Source organism: Scyliorhinus canicula, chromosome 15 (assembly GCF_902713615.1).
Source record: "Scyliorhinus canicula chromosome 15, sScyCan1.1, whole genome shotgun sequence".
Lineage (NCBI taxonomy): Eukaryota > Metazoa > Chordata > Chondrichthyes > Carcharhiniformes > Scyliorhinidae > Scyliorhinus > Scyliorhinus canicula.
In genome coordinates, this window is record NC_052160.1 from 76,372,706 (window position 1) to 76,398,545 (window position 25,840).

Genomic DNA, 25,840 nt, shown 5'->3' on the forward strand with positions numbered 1-25,840 from the left:
TAAAATTTCTGAATTAAAACCCAAAGGATAAAAGTGTACAAAAACTTTGCTAGCTTGCCTTTCAAATTCGGTTGCCACAAATCCTTTTGTTCTGCTTTAATTGAAATCGTTCCGAGGTTATAAGTCCACATGGCCTGATGGGATCAGCCCCAGAATACTGAGGGAGGAAATTGCTGGGGCCTTGACAGTAATCTTTGTATCCTCATTGGCTACAGGTGAAGCTCCAGAGGACTGGAGAGTAGCCAATATTGTTCCATTGTTTAAGAAAGGCAGCAGGGAATCCAGGAAATCATAGGCTGAGAGTCTTACATCAGTGGTAGGGAAATTATTGGAAAAGATTCTTGGACTCACATTTGGAAACAAATGGACTTATTACTGATGGACAGCATGGTTTTGTGAAGGGGAGGTCGTGCCTCACCAATATGATCGAGTTTTACGAAGAAGTGACAAAGGTGATAGATGAGGGAAAGGCAGTAGATGTTGTATACATGGACTTCAGTAAAGTCTTTGACAAGGTACCCTCATGGTTGACTGGTACAAAAGGTGAAGTCACATGGGATCACAGGAGAGCTGGCAAGTTGGATACAGAACTGGCTTGGGCACAGAAGACAGAGGGTAGCAGTCAAAGGGTGCTTTTCTGAACGACAGGCTGTGACTAATGGAGTTCCACAGGGATCAGTTCTGGGGCCTTTGTTGTTCAAAGAAAATGTAGCTGGTCTGATTAGTAAGTTCACAGAGTACCCAAAAATTGGTGGAGTTGCGGATTGTGAAGAGGATTGTCAGAGGCTACAGCAGGATATAAACTGGTTGGAGGGGGGGACCTGATTGAGGTCTACAAAATTATGAGAGGTATGGACAGGGTGGATAGCAACAAGCTTTTTCCAAGAGTGGGGGTGTCAATTACAAGGGGTCACGATTTCAAGGTGAGAGGGGGAAAGTTTAAGGGAGATGTGCGTGGAAAGTTTTTTACGCAGAGGGTGGTGGGTGCCTGGAACGTTTTACCTGCGGAGGTGGTAGAGGCAGGCACGATAGCATCATTTAAGAGGCATCTAGACAGGTATATGAACGGGCGGGAACAGAGGGAAGTAGACCTTGGAAAATAGGAGACAGGTTTAGATAAAGGATCTGGATCGGCGCAGGCTGGGAGGGCCGAAGGGCCTGTTCCTGTGCTGTAATTGTTCTTTGTTCTTTGAGTCTTGGGCGGAGAAATGGCAGATGGAGTTTAACCCGAACAAATGTGAGGTAATACACTTTGGAAGGTCCAATGCATGTAGGAATTACACAATAAACGGTAGAACTCTTGCGAGTGCTGACAGGCAGAGCGATCTGGGCGTACATGTCCATCGATCACTGAAAGTGGATTGGGTGGTCAAGAAGGCATATGGCATACTGGCCTTCATTGGTTGGGGCATTGACTATAGAAATTGGCAAGTAGTGTTGCAGCTGTACAGGACCTTAGGTTTCATTTGGAATATTGTGTGCAATTCTGGTCGCCACACCACCAGCAGCATGTGGATACTTTGAAGAGGGTGCAGAAGCGGTTTACTAGGATGTTGCCTGTTGCATTAGCTATGAGGAGAGGTTAGATAAACTCGGTCTGTTCTCACTGAAATGACGGAGGTTGAGAGGCTACCTGATAGAGGTCTCCAAGATTGTGAGTGGCATGGACAGAGTGGATAGTCAGATGTTCTTTCCTAGGGTAGGAGAGTCAAGTACCAGGGGACATGGGTATAAAGTGCGTGGGGAAAAGTTTAGAACAGATGTGCGAGGCTAGTTTTTTTTTTACACGGTGGTAAATATATAGAACGCGCTCCCTGAGGATGTGGTGGGAGCAGGTTCGATAGCGGCATTTAAGGGACATCTCGACAAATATATAAATAGGATGGGAATGAAAGGATATGGACTACACCAGTGCATACGGTTTTAGTTTAGACAGGTGCCATGGTCGGTGCAGGCTTGGAGGGCCAAAGGGCCTGTTCGTGTGCTGTATTCTTTGTAGGCGATAAAGAAGGCTAATGGTATGTTGGCCTTCATTGTGAGAGGGTTTGAGTATAGGAGCAGGGATGCGTTGTTGCAATTATACAGGGCCTTGGAACAGGGCCTTGCTGAGCCCACACCTCGAATATTTTGTGCAGTTATGGTCTCCTTTTCTGAGGAAGGATGTTCTGCTCTCAAGGTAGTGCAGCCAAGGTTTACCAGACTGATTCCAGGGATGGCAGGACTGTCATATGAGGAGAGATTGACGAGGTTAGGATTGCTCTCGCTGGAGTTCAGAAGAATGAGGGGGGATCTCATAGAGACTTAAAATATTCTAACAGGACTAGACAGGGTTGATGCAGGGAAGATGTTCCCGATGGTGGGTGGATCCAGAACCAGCGGTCACTATCTGAGGATTCAGGATGAACCATTTCGGACAGAGATGAGGAGAGATTTCTTCACTCAAAAAGTGGTGAGCCTGAGAATTCATTACCACAGGAAGTAGTTGATGCTAAAACATTGAATATATTCAAGAGGCGGCTAGATATAGCGCTCTGGGCGAATAGGATGAAAGGTTATGGGAAGAAAGCAAGATTAGGCTTTTTAGTTGGATGATCAACCATGATCATGATAAATGGCAGAGCAGGCTCGAAGCGCCAAACGGCCTCCTCCTGCTTCTGTCTTCTATGTATGCATGTAAAAGGGACAGTAGCAACGTGGATACAACATTGGCTGAATAATAGAAAGCAAAGAATAATGGTCAATGGATATTTTTCAAGCTGGAGTGGAGTTCCCCAGGGGTCGGTATCAGGGTCCTTGCTTTTCCTGACATATGTTAATGATCTGGATCTTGGTGTCCAGGGGGCATAGAACATAGAACAGTACAGCACAGAACAGGCCCTTCGGCCCTCGATGTTGTGCCGAGCCATGATCACCCTACTCAAACCCACGTATCCACCCTATACCCGTAACCCAACAACTTCCCCCCCCCCCCCCCCCCCCCCCCCCCCCCCCCCTTAACCTTACTATCATGGCCAATCCACCTAACCCGCACATCTTTGGACTGTGGGAGGAAACCGGAGCACCCGGAGGAAACCCACGCAATTTCAAAGTTTTCAGATTACACAAAACCTGGAAGTATTGTAAATTGTGAAGGCAATTTATCATGGCCAATCCACCTAACCCGCACATCTTTGGACTGTGGGAGGAAACCGGAGCACCCGGAGGAAACCCACGCAATTTCAAAGTTTTCAGATTACACAAAACCTGGAAGTATTGTAAACTGTGAAGGCAGTGTCGAACTTCAAAAGGACACAGACAAGTTGGTGGCGGGGGCAGATCAGTGGTAGAAGTTCAATTTTCGTAGGAAGACCATGGAGAGACAATATAAAATAAGAAGTAGGGCAGCACGGTGGCCCAGTGGGTTAGCCCTGCTGCCTCACGGCGCCGAGGACCCAGGTTCAATCCCGGCTCTGGGTCACTGTCCGTGTGGAGTTTGCACATTCTCCCCGTATTTGCATGGGTTTCGCCCCCACAACCCAAAGGTGTGCAGAGTAGGTGGATTGGCCATACTAAATTGCCCCTTAATTGGAAAAAATGAATTGGGTACTCTAAATTTAAAAAATAAAATAAAATAAGAAGTAAAATTCTTAAGGGGGTGCAGGGGTAGAGGAACCTGGGTGTATATGTGCATAGATCATTGAAGGTGACTGGACAGGTTGAGAGAGCAGTTTATAAAGCATTAAGAATTCAAGGTTTTATTAATAGGGGCATAGAGTGCAAGAGCAAGGAGGTTGGGCTGAACTCCTACAAGACACTAGTAAGACCTCAGCTGGAATATTGTCTCCAGTTCTTCTACAGAAGGATGTGAGCGCATTGGAGAGAGTGCAGAGGAGGTTTCCAGGGATGAGAAACTTCAGTTAAAGCGATTGATTGGAAAAGTTGGGACTGATTCTTGGAGAGAAGAAGGCTATGAGGAGATTTAACAGATATGTTCAAGATTATGAGATCTGGGCAGAGATAGGGAGAAACTGTTCCCACTATGGCAGCATGGTAGCATTGTGGATAGCACAATCGCTTTACAGCTCCAGGGTCCCCGGTTCGATTCTAGCTTGGGTCACTGTCTGTGTGGAGTCTGCACATCCTCCCCGTGTGTGCGTGGGTTTCCTCCGGGTGCTCCGGTTTCCTCCCACAGTCCAAAGATGTGCAGGTTAGGTGGATTGGCCATGATAAATTGCCCTTAGTGTCCAAAATTGCCCTTAGTGGTGGGTGAGGTTATTGGGTTATGGTGCTAGGGTGGAGGCGTTAACCTTGGGTAGGGTGCTCTTTCCAGGAGCTGGTGCAGACTCGATGGGCCGAATGGCCTCCTTCTGCACTGTAAATTCTATAATTCTATGATAAAAGAATTGAGAATGAGAGGGCACAGATTTAAAGTGATTTGCAAAGGAACCAAATGTGATGTGGAAAAAAAACTCTTTCACACAACGAGTGGTTTGGTTCTGGAATCTGCTGCCTTTAAGCATGTGGGAGGCAGGTTCAATCGAGACATTCAAGAGGATGTTAGATGATTATTTGAATAGAAACAATATGCAGGGGAATGGCACTAAATCATAATACTCGTTTGGACACGATGGTCCAAATGGCCTCCTTCTGTGATGTAACAATACTGAATTACCATGTGAACCAAATTGCTGATTTTGTACCCTGTCCATGCCGTGCTCAAGTGTTGTTTCCTCGACATCCATTTAACAACCCAGAAATTCTCACGTAGACTGGATTCCCTGTACTCAGGCCTCATCTCATCCATGTATCCCCTTACTCTGATCATATGAACACTCCACTCCAATCTTGTGAATACTGTGGTCATGATGATTAACAGGCAGCGCTGACTGTGTGTGTGCTGCCTGTCTCAGATTCATGACCCCTTGAGAAAAGTAATTTCTCCTTACCTCTGTTTTAAAACAGCTGTCGCTTCTCCTAAAACTATGACCTCTTCTGGTTTGCCCACAAGAGGAAGTATCTGCTCCACGTCTACTTTGTCAATCCTTCAATTAGATCTTTCATTCTTCTAAACTCGAGAGTATAGGCCTAAATTGCTCAATCTCTTTCATAAGACAAGCCCCACCTCTGGAATCAATCTAATGAACCTGCACTGAACTGCCTCTCCTGCAACTATATTCCTCCTCAAATAAGGGGACCAAAATTGTACGCAGCATTACAGGTGTCTTCTGACCAATAGGACCGAATCCTGTGGCACTCCACTAGTTTCATCTTGCCAAACAGAAAAAATCGGTTAGCCAATCTCCAATTCAAGCTAATAAATTACCCCATATCCCATGAGTTCTTAACCTTTTTGTGAGGCACCTTATTAAATGCCCTCTGGAAGTCCAGAGATACTCCATCTACAGGATCCCCATGAGTCACTTGGCTTGTTAAATCTTTGAAGAACCCGAGTAAATTAGTGCAATGTGATTTACCTCATAAAACCATGCTGACTCTGGTGGATTGCATTTTAACTCTTTAATTGTCCTGTTATTACTTCCTTAATAATGGACTCAAAAAATTCCTGAATGACATGTATAACTAACTGGTCGGTAGATTCCTATTTTCTGTATCCCTCCCTTTTTTAATAAGGGTGTCACATTTTTCCAATCCACTGGAAAGTTTCCGACATTGAAGGAATTTTGGAATATTATAACCAATGGCTCCATTATCTTCGTTGCCACTTCCTCAAAGATCCTAGAATGTTGACCATAAGGGCCTAGGGACATGTCTGCCTCCTATCCCAGTAGTTTCTTTAGTTTTTTTTTTCCCTATTGATGCTGATTGTTCTAAGTTTCTCCCTTTCTATTACCCCTGCATTACTAGTTCCTATTGGGATGGTACTCGTGTCCTCCACCGTGAAATCTGAGGCAAAATATTGATTTAGTGTCTCTGCCATTTCTGTGTTCCCCACTATTAACTCCCTGGTCTCATCCTCCAAGGGACCAACATTCACTTTAGCCACCGTCTTCCCTTTTATATACTTTTAAGATTTTTCTACCTTTTTTATAATTTGCGCCGGCTTTTTATAATAATTTACCTTTGCTCTTTTTATTACTTTTTCAGTGACCCCTTGTTGATCTTTAAACAGGGGTTGGTTTAGCTCACTGAGCTAAATCGCTGGCTTTTAAAGCAGGCCATCAGCATGGTTCGATTCCCGTACCAGCTTCCCCGGACAGGTGCCGGAATGTGGCGACTAGGGGCTTTTCACAGTAACTTCATTGAAGACAATAAGCGATTTTCATTTCATTTCATTTTCAAACGTTTCCCAATCTTTCAGCCTGCCACTGGTCTTTGCAATATGATATATCTTAGTTTTTGTCTTTATGTTATCTTTAATTTTACAATCTTTCTTCCACTCTACAATATATTGTTGGGAGGAATTTAGCATCTCCTTAAACAACAGCCACTGCTCATCAACAGTCTTCCTACCTTTCAGTCTTCCCACCCAGTCTACTGGAACAAATCTGTCCTCGTGCCAATGTAATTACCTTTGTTTAACTCCAGAACGCTAAGGTGGGTCTTCAGCTTCTCGCCCTCAAACTGACTTTGAAATTCTATCATGCTATGATCACTCTTCCCTAGAGGATTCTTAACTGTAAGGTCATGAATTAATCCCTCCTCATTACACAATACCAAATCCAGAATGGTCTGCTTCCTGGTTGGTTCCAGAGCATATTGCTCCAAAAAACAATCTCCAATACATTCAGAGAGCTCTCCCTCGAGGCTACACTTTCTAATCCAGTCTAATTCAGACTGGGCTAAATTTGAATATCTGGAGTTCCTGATTTAAATACTAGTTTTGATTTGACTTAGATTACCATTTTTAAGTTGATTTGAATTACTATTTAAAAATTTTAAAATTTCAATTAAATAACTTTTTAATTTGTTGTCAGATCAAGAGGGATAAGTACTCAGTTTAAAAAAAAATCTAATTAAATAGTACACGGGGATTGGATTTGATCTGACACAAAACATCTTTCGAAAGTTTAATTTCAAAGGTTTAATTTAAAGGGATAATTCATGGCAGGACAGCTCTAAGATGTGGTCTGCTCCTCTTGCTCCATGTGGCAGGCTGGGGACAGTTCCAGTCCCCAGGGTCAGCATGTGTGCAGGAAGTGTCTCCAGTTGCAGCTCCTGGAAGCTCGAGTTTCAGCGCTGTAGCGGCGGTTGGAGACACTGTGGAGCATCCGCCAGTCGGAGAGCATCGTGGATAGCATGTATGGAGATGTGGTCACACCGCAGGCTCAGACTCCGCAAGAAGGAAGGAAACGGTTGACCACCAGATAGAGCAAGAGAGTGAAGTAGGTAGTGCAAGAATCTCCTGTGGCCATTCCCCTGCAGAACAGATATACTTTGGATACTGTTGAGGGAAATGGGCTCTCGGGGGAAAACAGCAATAGCAAAACTCGTTTCACTACGGTTGGTTCTGCTGCAGAGGGGAGGGGTGATAAGTGTGATAGTGCAATAGTTATAGGGGATTCAATTGTAAGGGGAATAGACAGGCATTTCTGTGGCCGCAAACGAGACTCCAGGATGGTGTGTTGCCTCCCTGGTGCTAGGGTCAAGGATGTCTCGGAGTGGGTACAGGACATTCTGGAGGGGGAGGGTGAACAGCCAGTGATCGTGGTACACATCGGTACAAACAACATAGGTAAAAGAAGGGATGAGGCCCTAAAAGAAGAATACAGGGAGCCAGGGAGCTAGGAAGGAAGTTAAGAAATCTGACCTCGAAGGTAGTGATCTCAGGATTACTACCGGTGCTACATGCCAGTCGAGTAGGAATGACAGGATATATAGGATGAATACGTGGCTGAAGGGATGGTTTCAGGGGGAGGGTTTCAGATTCCTGGGGCATTGGGACCAGTTCTGGGGGAGGTGGGATCTGTACAAACTGGACGGGTTACACCTGGGCAGGACTGGAACTGATGTCTGGGGAGTGTATAAACTAATGTGGCAGGGGGCTGGGAACCGATGCAGGAAGTCGGAAGGTAGTAAAACAGGGACAGAAACAAAAGGCAGTAAGGGGGAAAGTGTAAGGCAGAGAAGCCACAGTTAGAAATTAAAAAGGGCGACAGTACAAGGTACAGTGACTGAGGGGAGCTCAGTGAATAGGTCCAGTAATACTAAAAGGAATAAAACGGGAAGTAAAAACATAAAGCGATGCGGCAGGTTGTTACATGAACATATCGGTTCAACGACCAGGAAAATTAGGAGAAAAGTTAAGAGAAAAAATAACTTAGGAGAGGTTACAGATCAAGGTGTAAGATTCAGAACAGAGGTATAAAAACCAACATAAGTGTACTTTACCTGAATGCTTGTAGTATTCTGAATAAGGTAAATGAGTTGATGGTGCAAATCATCGTGAATGGCTATGATTTAATGGCCATTACTGAAACATGGTTAAAGGATGGTCACGACTGGGAGTTAAATATCCAAGGGTATCAAACTATTCGGAAGGACAGAGTGGATGGTAAGGGAGGTGGTGTAGCTTTGTTATTTAAGGATAACATCCGGGCAATTGTAAGGGATGACATCGATGCTATGGAGGATAAGGTTGAATCCATTTGGGTGGCAATCAGGAATAGTAAGGTGAAAAAGTCACTGATAGGAGTAGTCTATAGGCCACCAAATAGAAACATTATGGTGGGGCAGGCAATAAACAAAGAAATAACTGATGCATGTAGAAATGGTACAGCAGTTATCATGGGGGATTTTAATCTACATGTCGATTGGTTTAACCAGGTCGGTCGAGGCAGCCTTGAGGAGGAATTTACAGATAGTTTCCTAGAACGGTATGTAATGGAACCTACGAGGGAAGAAGCGGTCCTAGATCTGGTCCTGTGTAACGAGACAGGATTGATTAATGATCTCATAGTTAGGGATCCTCTCAGAAGGAGCGATCAGAATATGGTGGAATTTAAAATACAGATGGAGGGAGAGAAGGTAAAATCAAACACTAGTATTTTGTGCTTCAACAAAGGAGTTTACAATGGGATGAGAGAAGAGCTCTCAAAGGGAGACTGGGAGAAAATAAATTATGGCGAAACAGTTGAGGAACAGTGGAGAACCTTCCAAGCGATTTTTCACAGTGCTCAGCAAAGGTTTATACCAACAAAAAGGAAGGACGGTAGAAAGAGGGAAAATCAGCCGTGGATATCTAAGGAAATAAGGGAGAGTATCAAATTGAAGGAAAAAGCATACAAAGTGGCAAAGATTAGTGGGAGACTAGAGGACTGGGAAATCTTTAGGGGGCAATAGAAAGCTACTAAAAAAGCTATATAGAAGAGTAAGATAGATTATGAGAGTAAACTTGCTCAGAATATAAAAACAGATAGTAAAAGTTTTGACAAATATATAAAACAAAAAAGAGTGGCTAAGGCAAATATTGGTCCTTTAGAGGATGAGAAGGGAGATTTAATAATGGGAGATGAGGAAATGGCTGAGGAACTGAACAGGTTTTTTGGGTCGGTTTTCACAGTGGAAGACACAAATAACATGCCAGTGACTGATAGAAATGAGGCTATGACAGCTGAGGACCTTGAGATAATTGTTATCACTAAGGAGGTAGTGATGGGCAAGCTAATGGGGCTAAAGGTAGACAAGTCTCCTGGCCCTGATGGAATGCATCCCAGAGTGCTAAAAGAGATCTCTAGGGAAATTGCAAATGCACTAGTGATAATTTACCAAAATTCACTAGACTCTGGGGTGGTCCCGGCGGATTGGAGATTAGCAAACGTGACACCACTGTTTAAAAAACGAGGAAGGCAGAAAGTGGGTAATTATAGGCCAGTTAGCTTAACTTTGGTAGTAGGGAAAATACTGAAATCTATCATCAAGGAAGAAATAGCGAGGCATCTGGATGGAAATTGTCCCATTGTGTAGACGCAGCATGGGTTCATAAAGGGCCTAACTAAATTAGTGGAATTTTTCAGGGATCACTGTTGGGCCCACAATTGTTCACAATTTACATAGATGATTTGGAGTTGGGGACCAAGGGCAATGTGTCCAAGTTTGCAGACGATACTAAGATGAGTGGTAAAGCAAAAAGTGCAGAGGATACCGGATGTCTGCAGAGGGATTTGGATAGGTTAAGTGAATGGGCTAGGGTCTGGCAGATGGAATACAATGTTGACAAATGTGAGGTCATCCATTTTGGTACAAATAACAGCAAAAGGGGTTATTATTTAAATGATAAAATATAAAAACATGCTGCTATGTAGAGAGACCTGGGTGTGCTAGTGCATGAGTCGCAAAAAGTTGGTTTACAGGTGCAACAGGTGATTAAGAAGGCAAATGGAATTTTGTCCTTCATTGCTAGAGGGATGGAGTTTAAGACTGGGGAGGCGATGCTGCAATTGTATAAGGTGTTAGTGAGGCCACACGTGGAGTCTTGTGTTCAGTTTTGGTCTCCTTACCTGAGAAAGGACGTACTGGCGCTGGAGGGTGTGCAGAGGAGATTCACTAGGTTAATCCCAGAGCTGAAGAGGTTGGATTACGAGGAGAGGTTGAGTACACTCGAGAACAGCTCCTTCCGTACTGCCATCAGACTTTTGAATGGACCCACCTTGTATTAAGTTGATCTTTTCTCTACATCTTGCTATAACTGTAACATTACATTCTGCAGTCTCTCCTTCCTTTCTTATGTACGGTATGCATTGTTTGTACAGCATGCAAGAAGCAATACTTTTCACTGTATACTAATACAAGTGACAATAAATCAAATCAAAGTAGACTGGGACTGTACTCCTTGGAATTTAGAAGGATGAGGGGGGATCTTATAGAAATATATAAAATTATGAAGGGAAAGATAGGATAGATGTGGGCAGGTTGTTTCCACTGGCGGGTGAAGCGGAACTATGGGGCATAGCCTCAAAATAAGGAGAAGTAGATTTAGCACTGAGCTTAGGAGGAACTTCTTCACCCAAAGGGTTGTGAATCTATGGAATTCCTTGCCTGGCGAAGCAGTTGAGGCTCCTTCATTAAATGTTTTTAAAATAAAGATATAGTTTTTTGAAAAATAAAGGCATTACGGGTTATGGTGTTCTGGCAGGAAAGTGGAGCTGAGTCCACAACAGATCAGCCATGATCTCATTGGATGGCGGAGCAGGCTTGAGGGGCCATATGGCCTACTCCTGCTCCTAGTTCTTATGTTCTTATGTTCTATATGCATTTTAAAATTACCCATGATTGCCTCTGGCACTTTTTCAGCAATGTGGTCCAACCACCAATCCCGGATTTCTGCCCCCCCCCCCCACCCGCAGGCTTGCAGGAGCCCCGCCACTGCTGCCTGTCCTCCATCATCCGAATGGTCCTGTGGGTTCATCCTGGGTTTGTCCTCCAGCCCCTCCTGGCCAGTGCTTCCTCAGCCTCCTCCTGCTCAGTGGCCACATGTTCCTCCCCCTCCACATCCATCATGATTATTAGTGTACCTTTCTTACAACCTTGCACTACTTCCTGCTTTATACTGTGCCCCACTGCAGAACTACTATATAGATTACTCCCTACAGAGAATTCTTTCCTATGCCATTTCTTATTTCTACCCAGACTGATTCCATGTCTTAATCTCCAGTGCCTATATTGTTTCTCACTACAGCACTGATCGCTTCATTTACCAGCAAAACTATACCACCTACTCTTCCTTTCTGTCTATTCTTCCGAAATACTGAGTACCCTTGGATGTCCAAGCTTCAGACCTGGTCTCCTTGTCACTCTGTCAGTAATCACCACAATATTGAATCATAGATTCATAGAATCACTACAGTACAGAAAGAGGCCATTTGGCCCATCGAGTCTGCACCGACCCTTTGAAAGACCACCCAACCTGGGCCCTATCCCCAACCTGTAACCTCACCCTAAGGGGCAATTTAGCATGTCCAATCCACCTAACCTGCACATCTCTCGACCCCTTTATCTCTATTTGTGTTGTTAACTCATTAATTTTGTTCCAAATGCATTCAGACACAGGAAGTGTAAAATTTTCTAAGTGTGGTCGTGAGTGGGACCTGCCGCAAGCTTCCAAACCCTCGACCCTGCGACACATGTATCAAACATTAATTGGTCCACTCAACATGGGCCTCGCCGCAAATGATGGTCCCGCCATCTGATTTGCTGCGACCGCGCACACCAGTTCCCCGCCACAAGGGGCAGCAGCACTTAAACCGATCCTGTGGAGCATACCCCACAGAGCTCACAGCCATACCATCGGGGAGAACAGCCCCATGAGAACAGCCCCTTGATTGTTGGATGCGGTTGAGTCCAGACGGGATGTCTAGTTCCCGGAAGGAGCTCGGAGGGTCAACCACTGGGCAGCCAGTGCCACCTGGGAGGAAGTGGCAGCGGCCGTAAGCTCGTCGAGCATCACCAGGAGGACTGGCACCCAATGTTGTAAGAAGATCAACGACCTTCATCGGGCCACATAGGTGGGTTGACACGGGCCCCCGCTCGCCACCTGCCACCGTCCCCGCCATCGAAGGCACCGGATGCGGTGAGCAACAGGCTGCCTCCACCTTTGATGTGCATCCTTGGGACACACACCTAGACGCAGTCGAAAAGCACGATTGAGTATCACTGAGGGGGCACTGGGGAGAAGGGGGTAGGGGGATGTGGGGGGAGGGTGGGGATGTGGGGGGAGGGGTGGGGATGTGGGGGGAGGGGTGGGGAAACGGACGGGGAAGGTGGGGCAGCACTATTGGGGGCTAGAGTCAGTTTGGGACACGTACGTACAGCTTTGAAAAACGTCACACCCGCGATATATGATGCCTCTGGCACTTTTTCAGCAATGTGGTCCAACCACCAATCCTGGATTTCTGCCCCCCCCACCCGCAGGCTTGCAGGAGCCCCGCCACTGCTGCCTGTCCTCCATCATCCGAATGGTCCTGTGGGTTCATCCTGGGTTTGTCCTCCAGCCCCTCCTGGCCAGTGCTTCCTCAGCCTCCTCCTGCTCAGTGGCCACATGTTCCTCCCCCTCCACATCCATCTGTGTCAGGTTGTGGCGGGCACATCAGACCACTATGAAGTGGGCAACGCTCTGGGGGTGGTGTACTGCTGTGTACCGCCAAGTACCAGAACAGCATTTTGAGCAGTCCGATACACCACTTAATGACAGTCTGGGTGGCCACATGGACCTTGTTGTATCTGGCGTCCGTACTGGCATGATTAGCCAGATCCTCAGTGGCTACTTCTTGTCTGCCAAGAGCAAACTGGCCATCCTGGGGTAGTCCTAGAAAAGGCTGGGGATGTTGGACTTCTCCAGGATGTAGCTGTTGTGCACACTCCCTGGGAAGTGTGCACACACGTGCATGATCTTCAGGTGGTGGTCGTACACGAGCTAGACATTCAGGGAGTGGAACCCTTTCCTGTTGATCGAGGGAACTCCTTGACAGTGCGCAAGGTGACATGCATGCCATCGATTATCCCCTGGACCTAGGACATCCCGTCAATGGCAGAGAATCCTGCTGTCTGTGCATCTTGTTGGATCAGGTCCATGTCTAAAGTTTATAGAGGTAGCAGCCTGTGCAAACAGAGCATCCGTAACTTCATGGATGCACTTGTGGGCTGGAGCTTGTGAGAGAAGCACAGGTCCCCACTTGAGCTCTGGAATGATCCTGAGGCATAGAGGTTCAAGGCTGCGGTGACCTTGACTGCCACCTGGAGCAGGCATCTCAACTTCCACATGGTGCCAAGTCTGCAATGACATAGCACAGGTGTCGCACCGTCCCCTTGTTGAGCCGGAGCCTCCTGTGGCACACGCTGTCCGTCGTCTGTTCAAAAGACCAGTGCGCCAATACCTTGGGCCGTCGCCGGCCTCACCCTCTGGGTCCCTCCTTGGCCTGATGGGTGGCCTGGTCCTCGGGGTGTCAGGCCAGGCCCTGCACTTGGACCGCCTCAGGTCTCTGTCGATGTTGCTGCTGCCACCTTTTCTGGCGTCTGGCCATCGGTGTCTTCCACCGTGGGACCCTCCATTTCCCCCATTGCTCTCTCACCACCGCAAATCCCTTGCAATCTGACAAGCCTGCCCACATCCACCTGGCAGCAGCAGGGGCCTCTGATCACTAGACACCAGACCCTGTACTCTAGACACCCTCATGTAATATTATCTGGACCGGGCGCTAGCCCCCTCCCTGAATGCACACACCTACCCTCTGGTCACGGAAATGTCCCTGGTGCTGGGGCCCAGCCCTTGGGTGTTAGGATGTTGCCTGCTGTGATCCTGGTGTTGTTTCCTGCAGTGTTCAGGCCCAGCATCCAGACATCACGGTCTGAATATGATGCTAGGCCTTAACTCCCACATGCAACACGGCCCGCCTACCCACAAGAATCCACTTGGGAGCTGTAAAGTGCTCACTTAACTACGATCGCCATTCCCTGTTAGCAATAACCTTCAGCCACACGGCCAGAGGCCTCCACGGTCAGTGGAGTTATGAGTGGTCGGTGATAGAGACAGGCATGGGGTTACCCTCGTAACGGGCGTCTATGGCTGACCCACGCACACTGAGACACCCACCCCTCCCCCCTCTGCCAAGGTTAACTCCCCACTGATTGCAGTCCCAACGTGGGCTCCTTCCGAGCACCGAGGCAGCAACCCCAGTGCAGCCAAGCTCATTGCCCGGGAGCGAAGATGGCTACGTACCACCTCGTATCCTCACAGCAGCTATTCCGCCAGCTTCATGTCTTTAGAAAGGTGTACTAATTGGCGCCTGCTTGACCACTTGGTTGATGGTGGGGTGGTGGGGGGGGGGGGCGTCGTTCCTGTTAATTGTATGGAGATTGGCCTTAAGTGGTGATTATTGTTTCTTGCCACGTCACGGCGGGATCCTGAGTTTGCCTACAGGAGCGGGCAGGTCAGATCACAAATCGCTGCCCAGCGTGGTTCTCGATTTTGGAGCCTCCTGCAGTCTAATGGCCGCGTGATGTTTGAATCATGCCCAAAGCCTTTAAGTTTGTTCCATTATCAAATGTCCTTACTTTTGTTTGATTCCTTGGTGCAATCTTTCTGGTAACAATCACCTCATCATTAACCTGCGCACCTACCTACTTTTAAGTTTGATTTTCTAATTTTCCATGCAACTGATCTCTTCTCTCTCCCCTCCCCCACTATTTAGTTTACAACCCTATTTACAGCCTTAGTTAGGCGATTCACCAGGACTCTGGTCCCAGCATGATTCAGGTGAAGGCCGTCCCATCTGAACAGTTCCCTCCTTTCCCGGCACTAGTGCCAATGTCCCATTAATTTGAACCCAACCTTTGAGTTACGCGTTTACCTCTTTAATCTTATTGAACCTCTGAAATTAGCTTGTGGGTCAGATAGTAATCCGGAGATTATTACCTTATTGGTTCTTTAATTTCGGCCCTAGCTGCTCATATTCCTTCAGCAGAACCTCTACTCTTGTTCTACCTATGTTGTTGGTACTCACATGGACCACAACAACTGGATCTTTCCCCTCACGCTGCAAGTTCCTCTGCAGCCCAGATGAAACATCCTGAATGCTGGCACTAGGTAGGCTACACAACCTGGGGTGTGGCCGGTTCTGGTGGCATGGTAGCATAGTGGTTAGCACTATTGCTTCACAGTGCCAGGGTCCAGGTTTGATTCCCAGCTTGGGTCACTGGCTGCACGTTCTCCCTGTGTCTGCGTGGGTTTCTTCCCACTAGTCCCGAAAGACGTGCTGTTAGGTAATTTGGGCATTCTGAATTCCCCCTCAGTGTACCCAAACTGGTGCCAGAATGTGGCGACTAGGGGATTTTCACAGTAACTTCATTGCAGTGTCAATGTAAGCCTACTTGTGACAAAGATTATTAAGATTAAGTGACTCTCAATCCTGATGCCCCATCCTTCATTTCAACTATGTTGCTCTCTTTACCACAGTGCTGGTATCAGTTTGCTCATCCTCCAAAGTCCCCGCCCTCATCCACACAGGGAACAAGAATCTTGAAACTACTGGATAAAGGTCCTGCAACCCTACCTCCTGGATCCCTCTACCTGCCTCGCACACAGTCACACACTCCTGTCCCTGACCACTGGCTGAATTCCAGGTCGTCAATCTAAGGCGTGTAACTGCCTCCTGGAACACAACTTCCAGATAACTCTTCCCCCTCTATGATGTGTCACAGTGTCCGAAGCTGAAACTCCAGCTCATCAACTCTGAGCCGAAGTTCCTCGAGCAACCAACGCGTGCCACAGATGTGTTCATTAGGAACCACAATGGGGTCCACCAGCTCCCATATCATGCAGGTACAACACAATCTCCATCTTATATAATTCATTTTTTTTTTCAGAGTTCCAACTGGTTCATAGATTTTTACCTGTAAAATATTTCTCCTTTTTACCTTTAATCTGAAAGCAACTTTAGAAAAGCAATGCAAATTAGCAGTTACTTACCAGCCAATTAGATTACAAAAACAGTGAGGTCATGTTGGAGTTGTATAGAACTTTGGTGAGGCCACAGCTGGAGTTGTGTGCAGTCCGGTGGCCACATTATAGGAATTATGTAGTTGCGCTGGAAGGGGTGCAGAGGCGATTAACCAAGATATTGCCTGGGATAGGAGGGGCAGGAGGTTTAAGGGGTATTTGAGGAAGACATTTTTTACCCAGAGGTTTTTACTGAAAAAGGTTAGGAGGGGTTATTGGGTTACGGGCATAGGGTGGAAGTGAGGGCTTAAGTGGGTCGGTGCAGACTCGATGGGCCAATTGGCCTCCTGCATTGTACGTTCTATGTTCAGAGGGTGGTGATGGTCTAGAATGCACTGCCTAGGAGGTTGCCTCACATCCTTTAAAAAGTATCTGGATTAGCACTTGCCACGTCATAATATTCAGGGCTATGGGCCAAGTGCTGGCAAATGGGATTAGGTAGGCAGGTCAGGCGTTTTTTATGTGTTGGTACATACTTGACAGGCCGAAGGGCCTCTTCTGTGCTGTATTATTCTGTGATTGAATGAATTTACCGTTTTCCCGTGACTTCACTCATGGATTGTTTTTCATACTCAGCCCATTGCCCGAGTAGAGGTGTCCCTCGCAGGTCCGGTATTCTCCACTCCTCCCTCTTTCACCAAACTCTCTTTCTCACCAAACTCCAGCTGCACTCTGATGCAAAAAGACAACATTCAGTGCTTACATGAAGGTGAGGGGCAGGGGGGTTTAGGGGGATTTAACCCCAAATCCCTGAGGTATCCCTATTTCTGTTCTGATCCCTCTTTGATATTTGCCAATTTCCTGTCACCTTTTTCCCATGTTAATTTTCCTTCATATGATCTGCAGAAGAATGAGTCCATAGAATCCCGACAGTGCAGATGGAGGCTATTCAGCCCAACGAGTCTGCAGCAACCCGCTGAAAGAGCACCCTACCTAGGCTCAGTCACCCACCCGATCCTCAAAACCCGGTGCATTGATCATGGCCAATTGACCTAACCTGCCCATCTATGGACTGTGGGAGGAAACGGAGCACCTGGAGGAAACTTGCGCAGACACTGGCAGAACTTGCCAACTCCACAGCCACACAAGGCGAGAATCGAAACTGGATCCCTAGCGCTGTGAGATAACAGTACTAACCATTGTGCCACCGTAGCCAGGTGGAATTTTCAATTTTAGATGGGTCGAGCCATCTGGAATCCAGCTGAAAAAAAGATATAGATGACTAATGATCAGAGTATCACCATGAATGGGACTGAGGGGTAAGGGCAGCACAATGGCACAGTGGTTAGCACTGCTGCCTCAGAGCAATGGATTGATTCCACTCTGTGGAGTTTGCACATTCTCCCCTTGTCTGCATGGATTTCCTCCAGGTGCTCCGGTTTCCTCCCGCAGTCCAGATGTTGCGATTAAGCAGATTGGCCATGATCAATGTTACAGGAATATGATGGGAGAGTGGACCTAGATAGAATGCTCTTTCAGAGGTTTGGTGCAGACCCGATGGGCCGAATGGCCTCCTTCTGCGCTATAGGGATTCTATGGACTCTGTTTTCACGGGAGCACAATCACAATTTGGCAATGTCATAGCACTAGGACCACCTTTGGCATTGATCTCCTAATGTATGTTGACAGATCAGATGACCAATCTTGAATTGTTAGTAACATTTGTTTTGTTTACAGTTTAGTCATTTTATTTGAATGAGGATAAAGAACCTGCAATAATGCACTGTATTTTCATTGTAGGAACTTGACCCAGTCACACTTCACAACCAAGCCTTAATGAACATGGACTCCAAGCCAACTGAGGGATTTGAAAAACTACAGTTCTTACTTCAGCAGAACCCTTTCCCACCAGAAACCTTTGGCAATCTGCTTCTACTATACTGCAAATATGAAGTATGTTTTCCTCAAGGTTTTTGTTATCAATTTTGCTTGTTTAAGCGTGACATGCTCCATATGGTGAAAGCGCGGGATGAGGGGCCATAAAGGGGAAAGATGAGGCAGAAATAAATTTGATGGAAAAAATATTTTCAGGCAGAATGATCAATTATTTTTATATGATGGGGTTAAATACAAAATACTGCCAATCCAAGAAAAACTTAAAGAGCTCAAGGGAAGGAATTTATTATATTACATGAGTTTAAAAATTGAGATTTAAGGTAACCAAATATCCTAAACCTGTTGATTTCTATTCCAGAGACTTAAAATAATCAGGCGAGGAAATAAAATATGCATTAACAATAGTCCCCCAAAGTTTTTTTGATTTGAAAAATGTGCAGTTCAATTAGTAAATTGTTAATTTTCCATTAATTAAGAAGGATGGAAGAAAGAAAGCAGGTAACTATGTTCTGGCTAGTCTAATTCAATAGCGGAGAAGTTGCCAGAACCTGCCATTAGGAACAAAGTGACTGAAAATTTCGATCAATTTGATTACAGATGGTCAGCATGGATTTGTGACGAGTAAGTTAAGTCTGACAAATCCAGTTGAACATTTTGAGGTCGTTATTGGTGGATGGTGGATATGTGAGGGTCAGTGAATATTATCTGTATGGACTTCCAGAAGGTATTTGGATATGAAAGCACACTGATTTTGAAGCAACAGGGGAAGGTAATTGGTTTTCACCATATTCGTGAAATGGCCTGCATAAAAGAATCCAGAGTTGTGCTGCTGTTTGGTGGAAATATATGTGGACAGATTAAGTGACTGGGCAAAACTGGCAAATGGAGCTCAATGTGGGGAAGTCTGGGTCATCCTCTGTGGATCTAACAGTAAGCCACTGGAGGAACAAACAGATTAATTTGGGTGTCTACATGCACAAATCATTAAAATAATAGGTTCAAGAAGGCAGCTCACCACCATCTTCTCGAGTGCAATTAAGGATGAGTAACAAATGCTGGCCTAGATCCCAGAGATAATAAATAAATAAAAGGTACAAAAATCAATCAAAAAGGCTAATGAAATAATGGCCATTATCTTAAGGGGGTGAAATACAAAGGGAAAAAAGTAATGCTTCACTTGTACAGATCCTTGGTCAGACCCTAATGTTTACTTCAATGATCTTCTTTCCATAATAAGCTCAGGAGTGGGGATGTTCTCTGATGATTGCACAATGTTCAGCACCATTCGTGACGATATTGCCTTTGTCACCTCACAAAAAACTCAGCCAGTTATTTGAACTGTACTTCCCCATAACCCATCCATGTTGGCCTTCCTTAATTTGCATAAATTACCATTCATTTTGTCTTGCATTTGTCCTCCAGTTTATTGTCAGCCACCAAACATCATGGTCTTTACTTCTAATTCTGTTCCTAGACTACTCTGTGGCTTTTATTTCATTGTGTAATTTATTTAAGCTATGGCCTCTCTTTGTACTTTCAGAACTATTACTACTAGATCTCCACCTGCACTATTGGTGGATTTGAATCAATTTTAAAATATGAGTCAGAATTAGGCTCTGTTGTTTTTATCTGTTTGATCTATTTATACTTCTGTCCAAATTTAACAAATTAAAGTTAATTATTTGGATAGAGGTACAAAATGTAACACTAGCATTTTTCTACCTTCAAGGTACAAGGAGTGCATTATAAAGGAATATTCTCTTCTATTTCTGGATCAGTTCTGCATCTCTGCTATGCTAACCGTATGCATCACACAGGAGATCCAACTGTTGGTTCTTGGGAAACAAAGGGCTACCAATGCATAAACAAACTTCCTTATATCTTGACGGAATAGTTCACAGCTAGCAAACTGAATTATGAAGATTTTCTGACTGCACTGTGCTGGGTTAGGATGTACTTTTACAGGACTTTATGTAAGAGGTTACATAGATTTGCAACTGAATACATCACAAATGAAACAAAAGTATGTTGAGTTTTAGTTTTCCAATGTGTTTTGTTAGAGTCATTCCTTTTGATTTCCCTTTGATCCCATTTCTTTTGTTTTATTTTATTATCGTTTGTTTGTGGACTCCTAATCGGATTGTGCCTTTAAGCAGTGGACTTAAGCTGAGGCAGCCTGCTGGTCAGGACTGTGTGTCCCAGAATTTGTATTTTTGGAGAGGAGAAAACAGACTCATTGGCGCCAAGGGAATCTTAAGACTTTATGAGGTGGATCCGGGGGGACGAGGAGGAGGACATGGGGCGGTTTCTGGACGAGCTGGAATTTCCCCAGGTGGAAGAAGCAAAGAGGCAGGCATTGGAGAAGCCCCTGGGGCCGAGGGAGGTGCTGGATAGTATTAGGGATATGAAGTCGGGAAAGGCCCCTGGGCCGGATGGGTACTCGGCGGAATTTATTAAGGAACTTGTGGCAGAACTGGCACAACATCTGTTGGGGTCATTTAATGAAGCACTGGAGAAGGGGGAGTTGCCAGAGACGATGACTCAGGCAGTAATCGCGCTATTCGCAAAAAAAGGAAGGCTCCGGTGGAATGTGGGTTGTATAGACCCATACCACTATTGAACACGGATGTGAAAGAATTGGCTAAGGTGTTGGCGGGGAGGATGGAGGACTGTGTCCCAGGGGGTGGTTGCAGAAGATCAAACCGGCTTCGTGAAGGGCAGGCAGCTCGCGAGTAATGTAAAACGGCTGTTGAATGTGGTGATAAATGCATCGGGGGCTCTAGGACCGGAGATGGTGGTGTCCATGGACGATGAGAAGGCATTTGATCGGGTGGAGTGGCGGTACTTGTTCGAAGTTTTGGGAAGGTTTGGATTTGGGCCGAGATTTGTGGCATGGGTGCGGTTGCTGTCTGTGGCGCTGAGGGTGAGGACGAATGATATGAGCTCACAAAGCTTTGACTTACACAGGGGTACAAGGCAGGGGTGCCCGCTGTCGCCGTTGCTGTTTGCGCTAGCCATTGGGTCATTGGCGATGGCTCTCAGGGGATCGGTGGAGTGGCGCGAGATTATGAGGGGACAGAGGGGGCATCGGGTGTCGCTCTATGCCGATGACCTCTTGCTATATGTTTCGGATCCGTTGGAGAGTACGGGAAGGATTATGGGCCTGTTGGGGAGATTTGGAGGGTTCTCTGGGTACAAACTGAATGTAAGGAAAAGCGACATTCCCAGTGAATGAGCTGGCACAGCAGTTTAATTTAGGGGGGATGCCTAAACAAGATTTAGGTTTTTGGGATTCAGGTAGTGAGGGAATGGACGAGGCTCCATATGTGGAACTTAACAAAGCTGGTGGAGAAGGCCAGGGAGGATCTTAGGAGTGGGATACACTGCACTTAACATTGGCGGGGAGGGTCCAAGTGGTGAAAATTAATATTCCTCCGAGGTTCTTGTTTATCTTTCAGGCTCTCTTGATCTTTATACCAAAGAACTTTTTTCGGAAAGTGGACATGATCATCTCTGACTTTGTACAGGCAGGGAAGGTGCCGAGGGTGGGGAGGACCCCGCAACAAAGACAGAGGCAACAGGGGGGTTTGACATTGCTGAACTTGCTTCATTATTATTGGGTGGCGAATGTGGATAATGTGTGGTGGTGGTGGGAAGGAGAAGAGGTAGAGTGGGTTAGGATGGAGGAGGAATCTTGTAAAGGGTCTAGCTTGAGGGCTATGGTGAAGGCAGCATTGCCAGTGGCTCCAAGTAAGTATTCAGGGAGCCCAGTGGTGCAGTCCACGGTGAAGATATGGAATCAGCTGAGGAGGCATTTTAGGATGGAAGGGATATTGGTGCTATCGCTGCTGTACGAGAATCATGGGTTTGAGCCGGAGAGGGGGGGGGGAGGGGGGTGGATAATGTATACAGGAGCTGGAGGGAAATGAGGCTGGTCAAGGTGAGGGATTTGCATTTGGAGGAAGGGTTCTCCAGTCTGGAGGAGCTAAGGGAGAGGGTAGAGCTGCCGAGGGGGAATTAATTCAGGTATCTGCAGGTTAGGGACTTTGCACAAAAGGTCTGGAAGGGGTTCCCTAGATTGCCAGGATACACCCTGCTGGAGTGACTGCTGCTTCCTGATGTGGCAGGGGAGGGAAAAATTAGGGATCAATTTTTGATCAAAAGATCAAGGAGAAATGGGTAGCGGAGTTGGGAGGGGAGATCATTTGGGAAGTATGGAGTGAGGAAGAGGTGGACGCGGACCCTTTGGTGTTTCACAGAGTATTTGGGGTTTCAGAGAAGCCGGAGCTCATAAAGAGGAGGAAAGCCGATGTTTGTGGCCTCCGCCTTTCTGAATTTTGCTGGAGTGGCGGTCGGCATTGCCACCGGAGGTAGCAGCATGGTTGGGTGACCTGTACAACTTCCAGGAAGATAAAGTATGAGTTAAGGGGCTCAGCAGGGGACTTTGAGAAAAGGTGGGGGATGTTTGTGACCGTGTTTGAGGAGCTGTTCGTCACAGGGGGGCGAGGGGAGGGTGAGGGTGAAAAAGGGGAAAACTCTGTCCAGACTGTCTAGTTGATTGTTGGGAAGGATGTTTCCCGTCGTGTTTTATTTTCTGTAACCTGCTTTGATACATGTTTGTAATAAAATGCGTTTTTTTTTAAAAAAGGGAACATTGAGAACCAGCTCTGGAGGAAGCTGGTTCGATTGGCTCGCTGGCAACTTGTGGGTTGGCCTGGTTCAGTGTTCTGGTTGACAACTGTCAGTGGTTGATTCCTGTGGGGTGCTTCTGAGAGAGCTGTGCAGAAGTGATTAGACCTTGAAGGGAGGAGGATCTCACTCTCTCTCCCTCTCTCTGCTGAAGTAAAGAACAGTTTTGTTTTTCTAAAACCAAGATGTGTGAAAGAGATTTGCCATGCAGATCTAGTGGCACTTGCGACACTAAAACTCAGTAGAAATTTGAGTTAAAACTTCTTGGGTGCAAATAAGAATCATTTATTGCCTCTATTTGATTACAATTGAGAGTCACTTAAATCTTATTCTCTAAGTTCGGCATGCAGTAAAGAGAAGCAACTAGTACACAATTTAACTTTCAAAATAATACAGAAATGGTTACAGCAAAACAGCTTGCATTTACTTCAAGAGTTGGAGTGGAAAACTGAAAGTATAGAGACAGCGAGTAGTTTAGATCAAAGTATAGATGATTCATGAATAAAGATGGCCGTACGGACCCTCACGGTTATGCAAAATCATATCAGTCTTTAGCCATCTATATGCACCCCGATGTAATCCTAATTGGTTTCGGTTAGAATCAAACGAGTTTGATTTGACGGTTAGCTGTCAAGCTTCAATGTGCAACATTAGTTTTAAATGTTTCATGTCTGAATACTTGTGCATGTTATTGAATGCGATTCTGTGCTGTTATCGCGACCAGTTTAAACTGGTCTTCTGCTGACTTAGTTGTTATCCGCAATATGAACAATGGTGCCTTCATGTTACTATGGCGTTGCTATGGTGTTGCTATCTCCTTGATCTGATAAATGGTACAGCACAAGTATAGTTTCAAACTGTGTGAAAATGTATTTGTTAGTTCAGTAAAAGTGCTGTTTTAATCTATAATGGAATTATGCTGTGTCATGCTGTTTTGTGTCTCTGTTCTGTTGAAGCCATATGTTTTGAAATGACCTGAGGTTATGAGTGTTGGAATCCTCAATTTAGAACATAGAACATAGAACAGTACAGCACAGAACAGGCCCTTCGGCCCTCAATGTTGTGCCGAGCCATGATCACCCTACTCAAACCCACGTATCCACCCTATACCCGTAACCCAACAACCCCCCCTTAACCTTACTTTTATTAGGACACTACGGGCAATTTAGCATGGCCAATCCACCTAACCTGCACATCTTTGGACTGTGGGAGGAAACCGGAGCACCCGGAGGAAACCCACGCACACAGGGGGAGGACATGCAGACTCCACACAGACAGTGACCCAGCTGGGAATCGAACCTGGGACCCTGGAGCTGTGAAGCATTTATGCTAACCACCATGCTACCCTGCTGCCCCAAATGGGTCTTTAAAATGGGTATTTAAAACTAGGTCTAAATAGCTATCTTTTACCTATCAGGTGTATTAGAAAATAGTTGGTTTCTACAATGTGGTTCCGCACACATGAGTACGGCCTTATCCGGGACCTTGGATTCATGTTGCATTACATTCCCCCCCCCCCACCATCTGGCCTGGGCTTGCGAAATCCTGCGAACTGTCCTGGCTTGAGACAATTCACACCTCTTTAACCTGGGGTTACCCCTATCTCTGGATCTGTAAAGACTTAATTGAAAATGAAAAATGAAAATCGCTTATTGTCACGAGTAGGCTTCAATGAAGTTACTGTGAAAAGCCCTAGTCGCCATATTCCGGCGCCTGTCCGGGGAGGCTGGTACGGGAATTACCTGCAAATGCTCGCGTTTAAAGCATTGTCTTTCATCTTTGACTTTGTCTATATATATGTTTCTGGAACATACCTTTTCATTCACCTGAGAAAGGAGCAGTGCTTGGAAAGCTAGTGATTTGTAACAAACCTGTTGGACCTGGTGTAAGACTTCTTACTGACTCTAAAACCAGTGAGTGCTTGGCACATCTTTACTATATCGTTGAAATGATCTTGAATCCACAAAGAAAGTAGACAGTCTTGCCAGAGAAAACCCTCTCGAGCTTAGAAGAAAGAAGCATCACAGCAAAAGCTTGAACTCGTGAAAAACTTTAATTGAAAACTATCATAGTGCCACCAGAGACATTTTAACCTTTTTACTTCATAATTTTTCTTCCCTTTCCCTATATGTTGTCTGTGTGTGGTGTGTGTCGAGAGTGGGGCGAGTTGAAAAGCGTGGGCGGGGGGGGGGGGGGGGGGGTTGTTGGGTAAGGGGCATCAGGTAGTTTGTTACATTTTTGTCAATTTAATTATATTACTGTTAAAGAAGAAAAGTTTAGTTGTTATATTCACAACCTGGTGACTGCAGTTAACTGGGCTCAGCCCTCGGATGTATTAAAATAACATCTAATTTAACTTGTGTTGTGACTGCGGGCCATGTGGGCTAGAACTGACCATGCAGTAGCCCAGGGGGTCGTAACAGGTTTATACTGCTCTACATGCAAAGACAAATTTGATGATTAACCTTATTTAATGATATGTAATTTGAAACATACAGGTAGAGTAATTGAGCATTAAAGCAAACAAAATGGCATCAGAATTTTAATATGTGCAATATATGTGGATAGAACATAGAGCATAGAACAATACAGCACAGAACAGGCCCTTCGGCCCTCGATGTTGTGCCGAGCATTGTCCGAAACCAAGATCAGGCTATCCCACTCCCTGTCATTCTGGTGTGCTCCATGTGCCTATCCAATAACTGCTTGAAAGTTCCTAAAGTGTCCGACTCCACTATCACAGCAGGCAGTCCATTCCACAAACTAACCACTCTCTGAGTAAAGAACCTACCTCGGACATCCTTCCTATATCTCCCACCCTGAATCTTATAGTTATGCCCCCTTGTAACAGCTACATCCACCCGAGGAAATAGTCTCTGAACGTCC

The 25,840-nt window shown here is 45.8% G+C and overlaps 1 protein-coding gene across 3 annotated transcripts in view; it reads left to right on the forward strand.

Moving 5' to 3' along the window:
- The window catches only part of flr (fleer), a 331,879-nt gene that overhangs the window by 87,692 nt on the left and 218,347 nt on the right, over nt 1–25,840 (forward strand). For all 3 annotated transcript variants that reach the window (XR_005463422.1, XM_038819902.1, XM_038819903.1), the window contains exon 9: nt 18,170–18,322. Coding sequence is in view for 2 of the 3 variants with exons in the window: in XM_038819902.1 (XP_038675830.1) it covers nt 18,170–18,322 (153 nt within the window). In the remaining variant the exon portion in view is untranslated. The remainder of the gene's footprint in view (nt 1–18,169; nt 18,323–25,840) is intronic.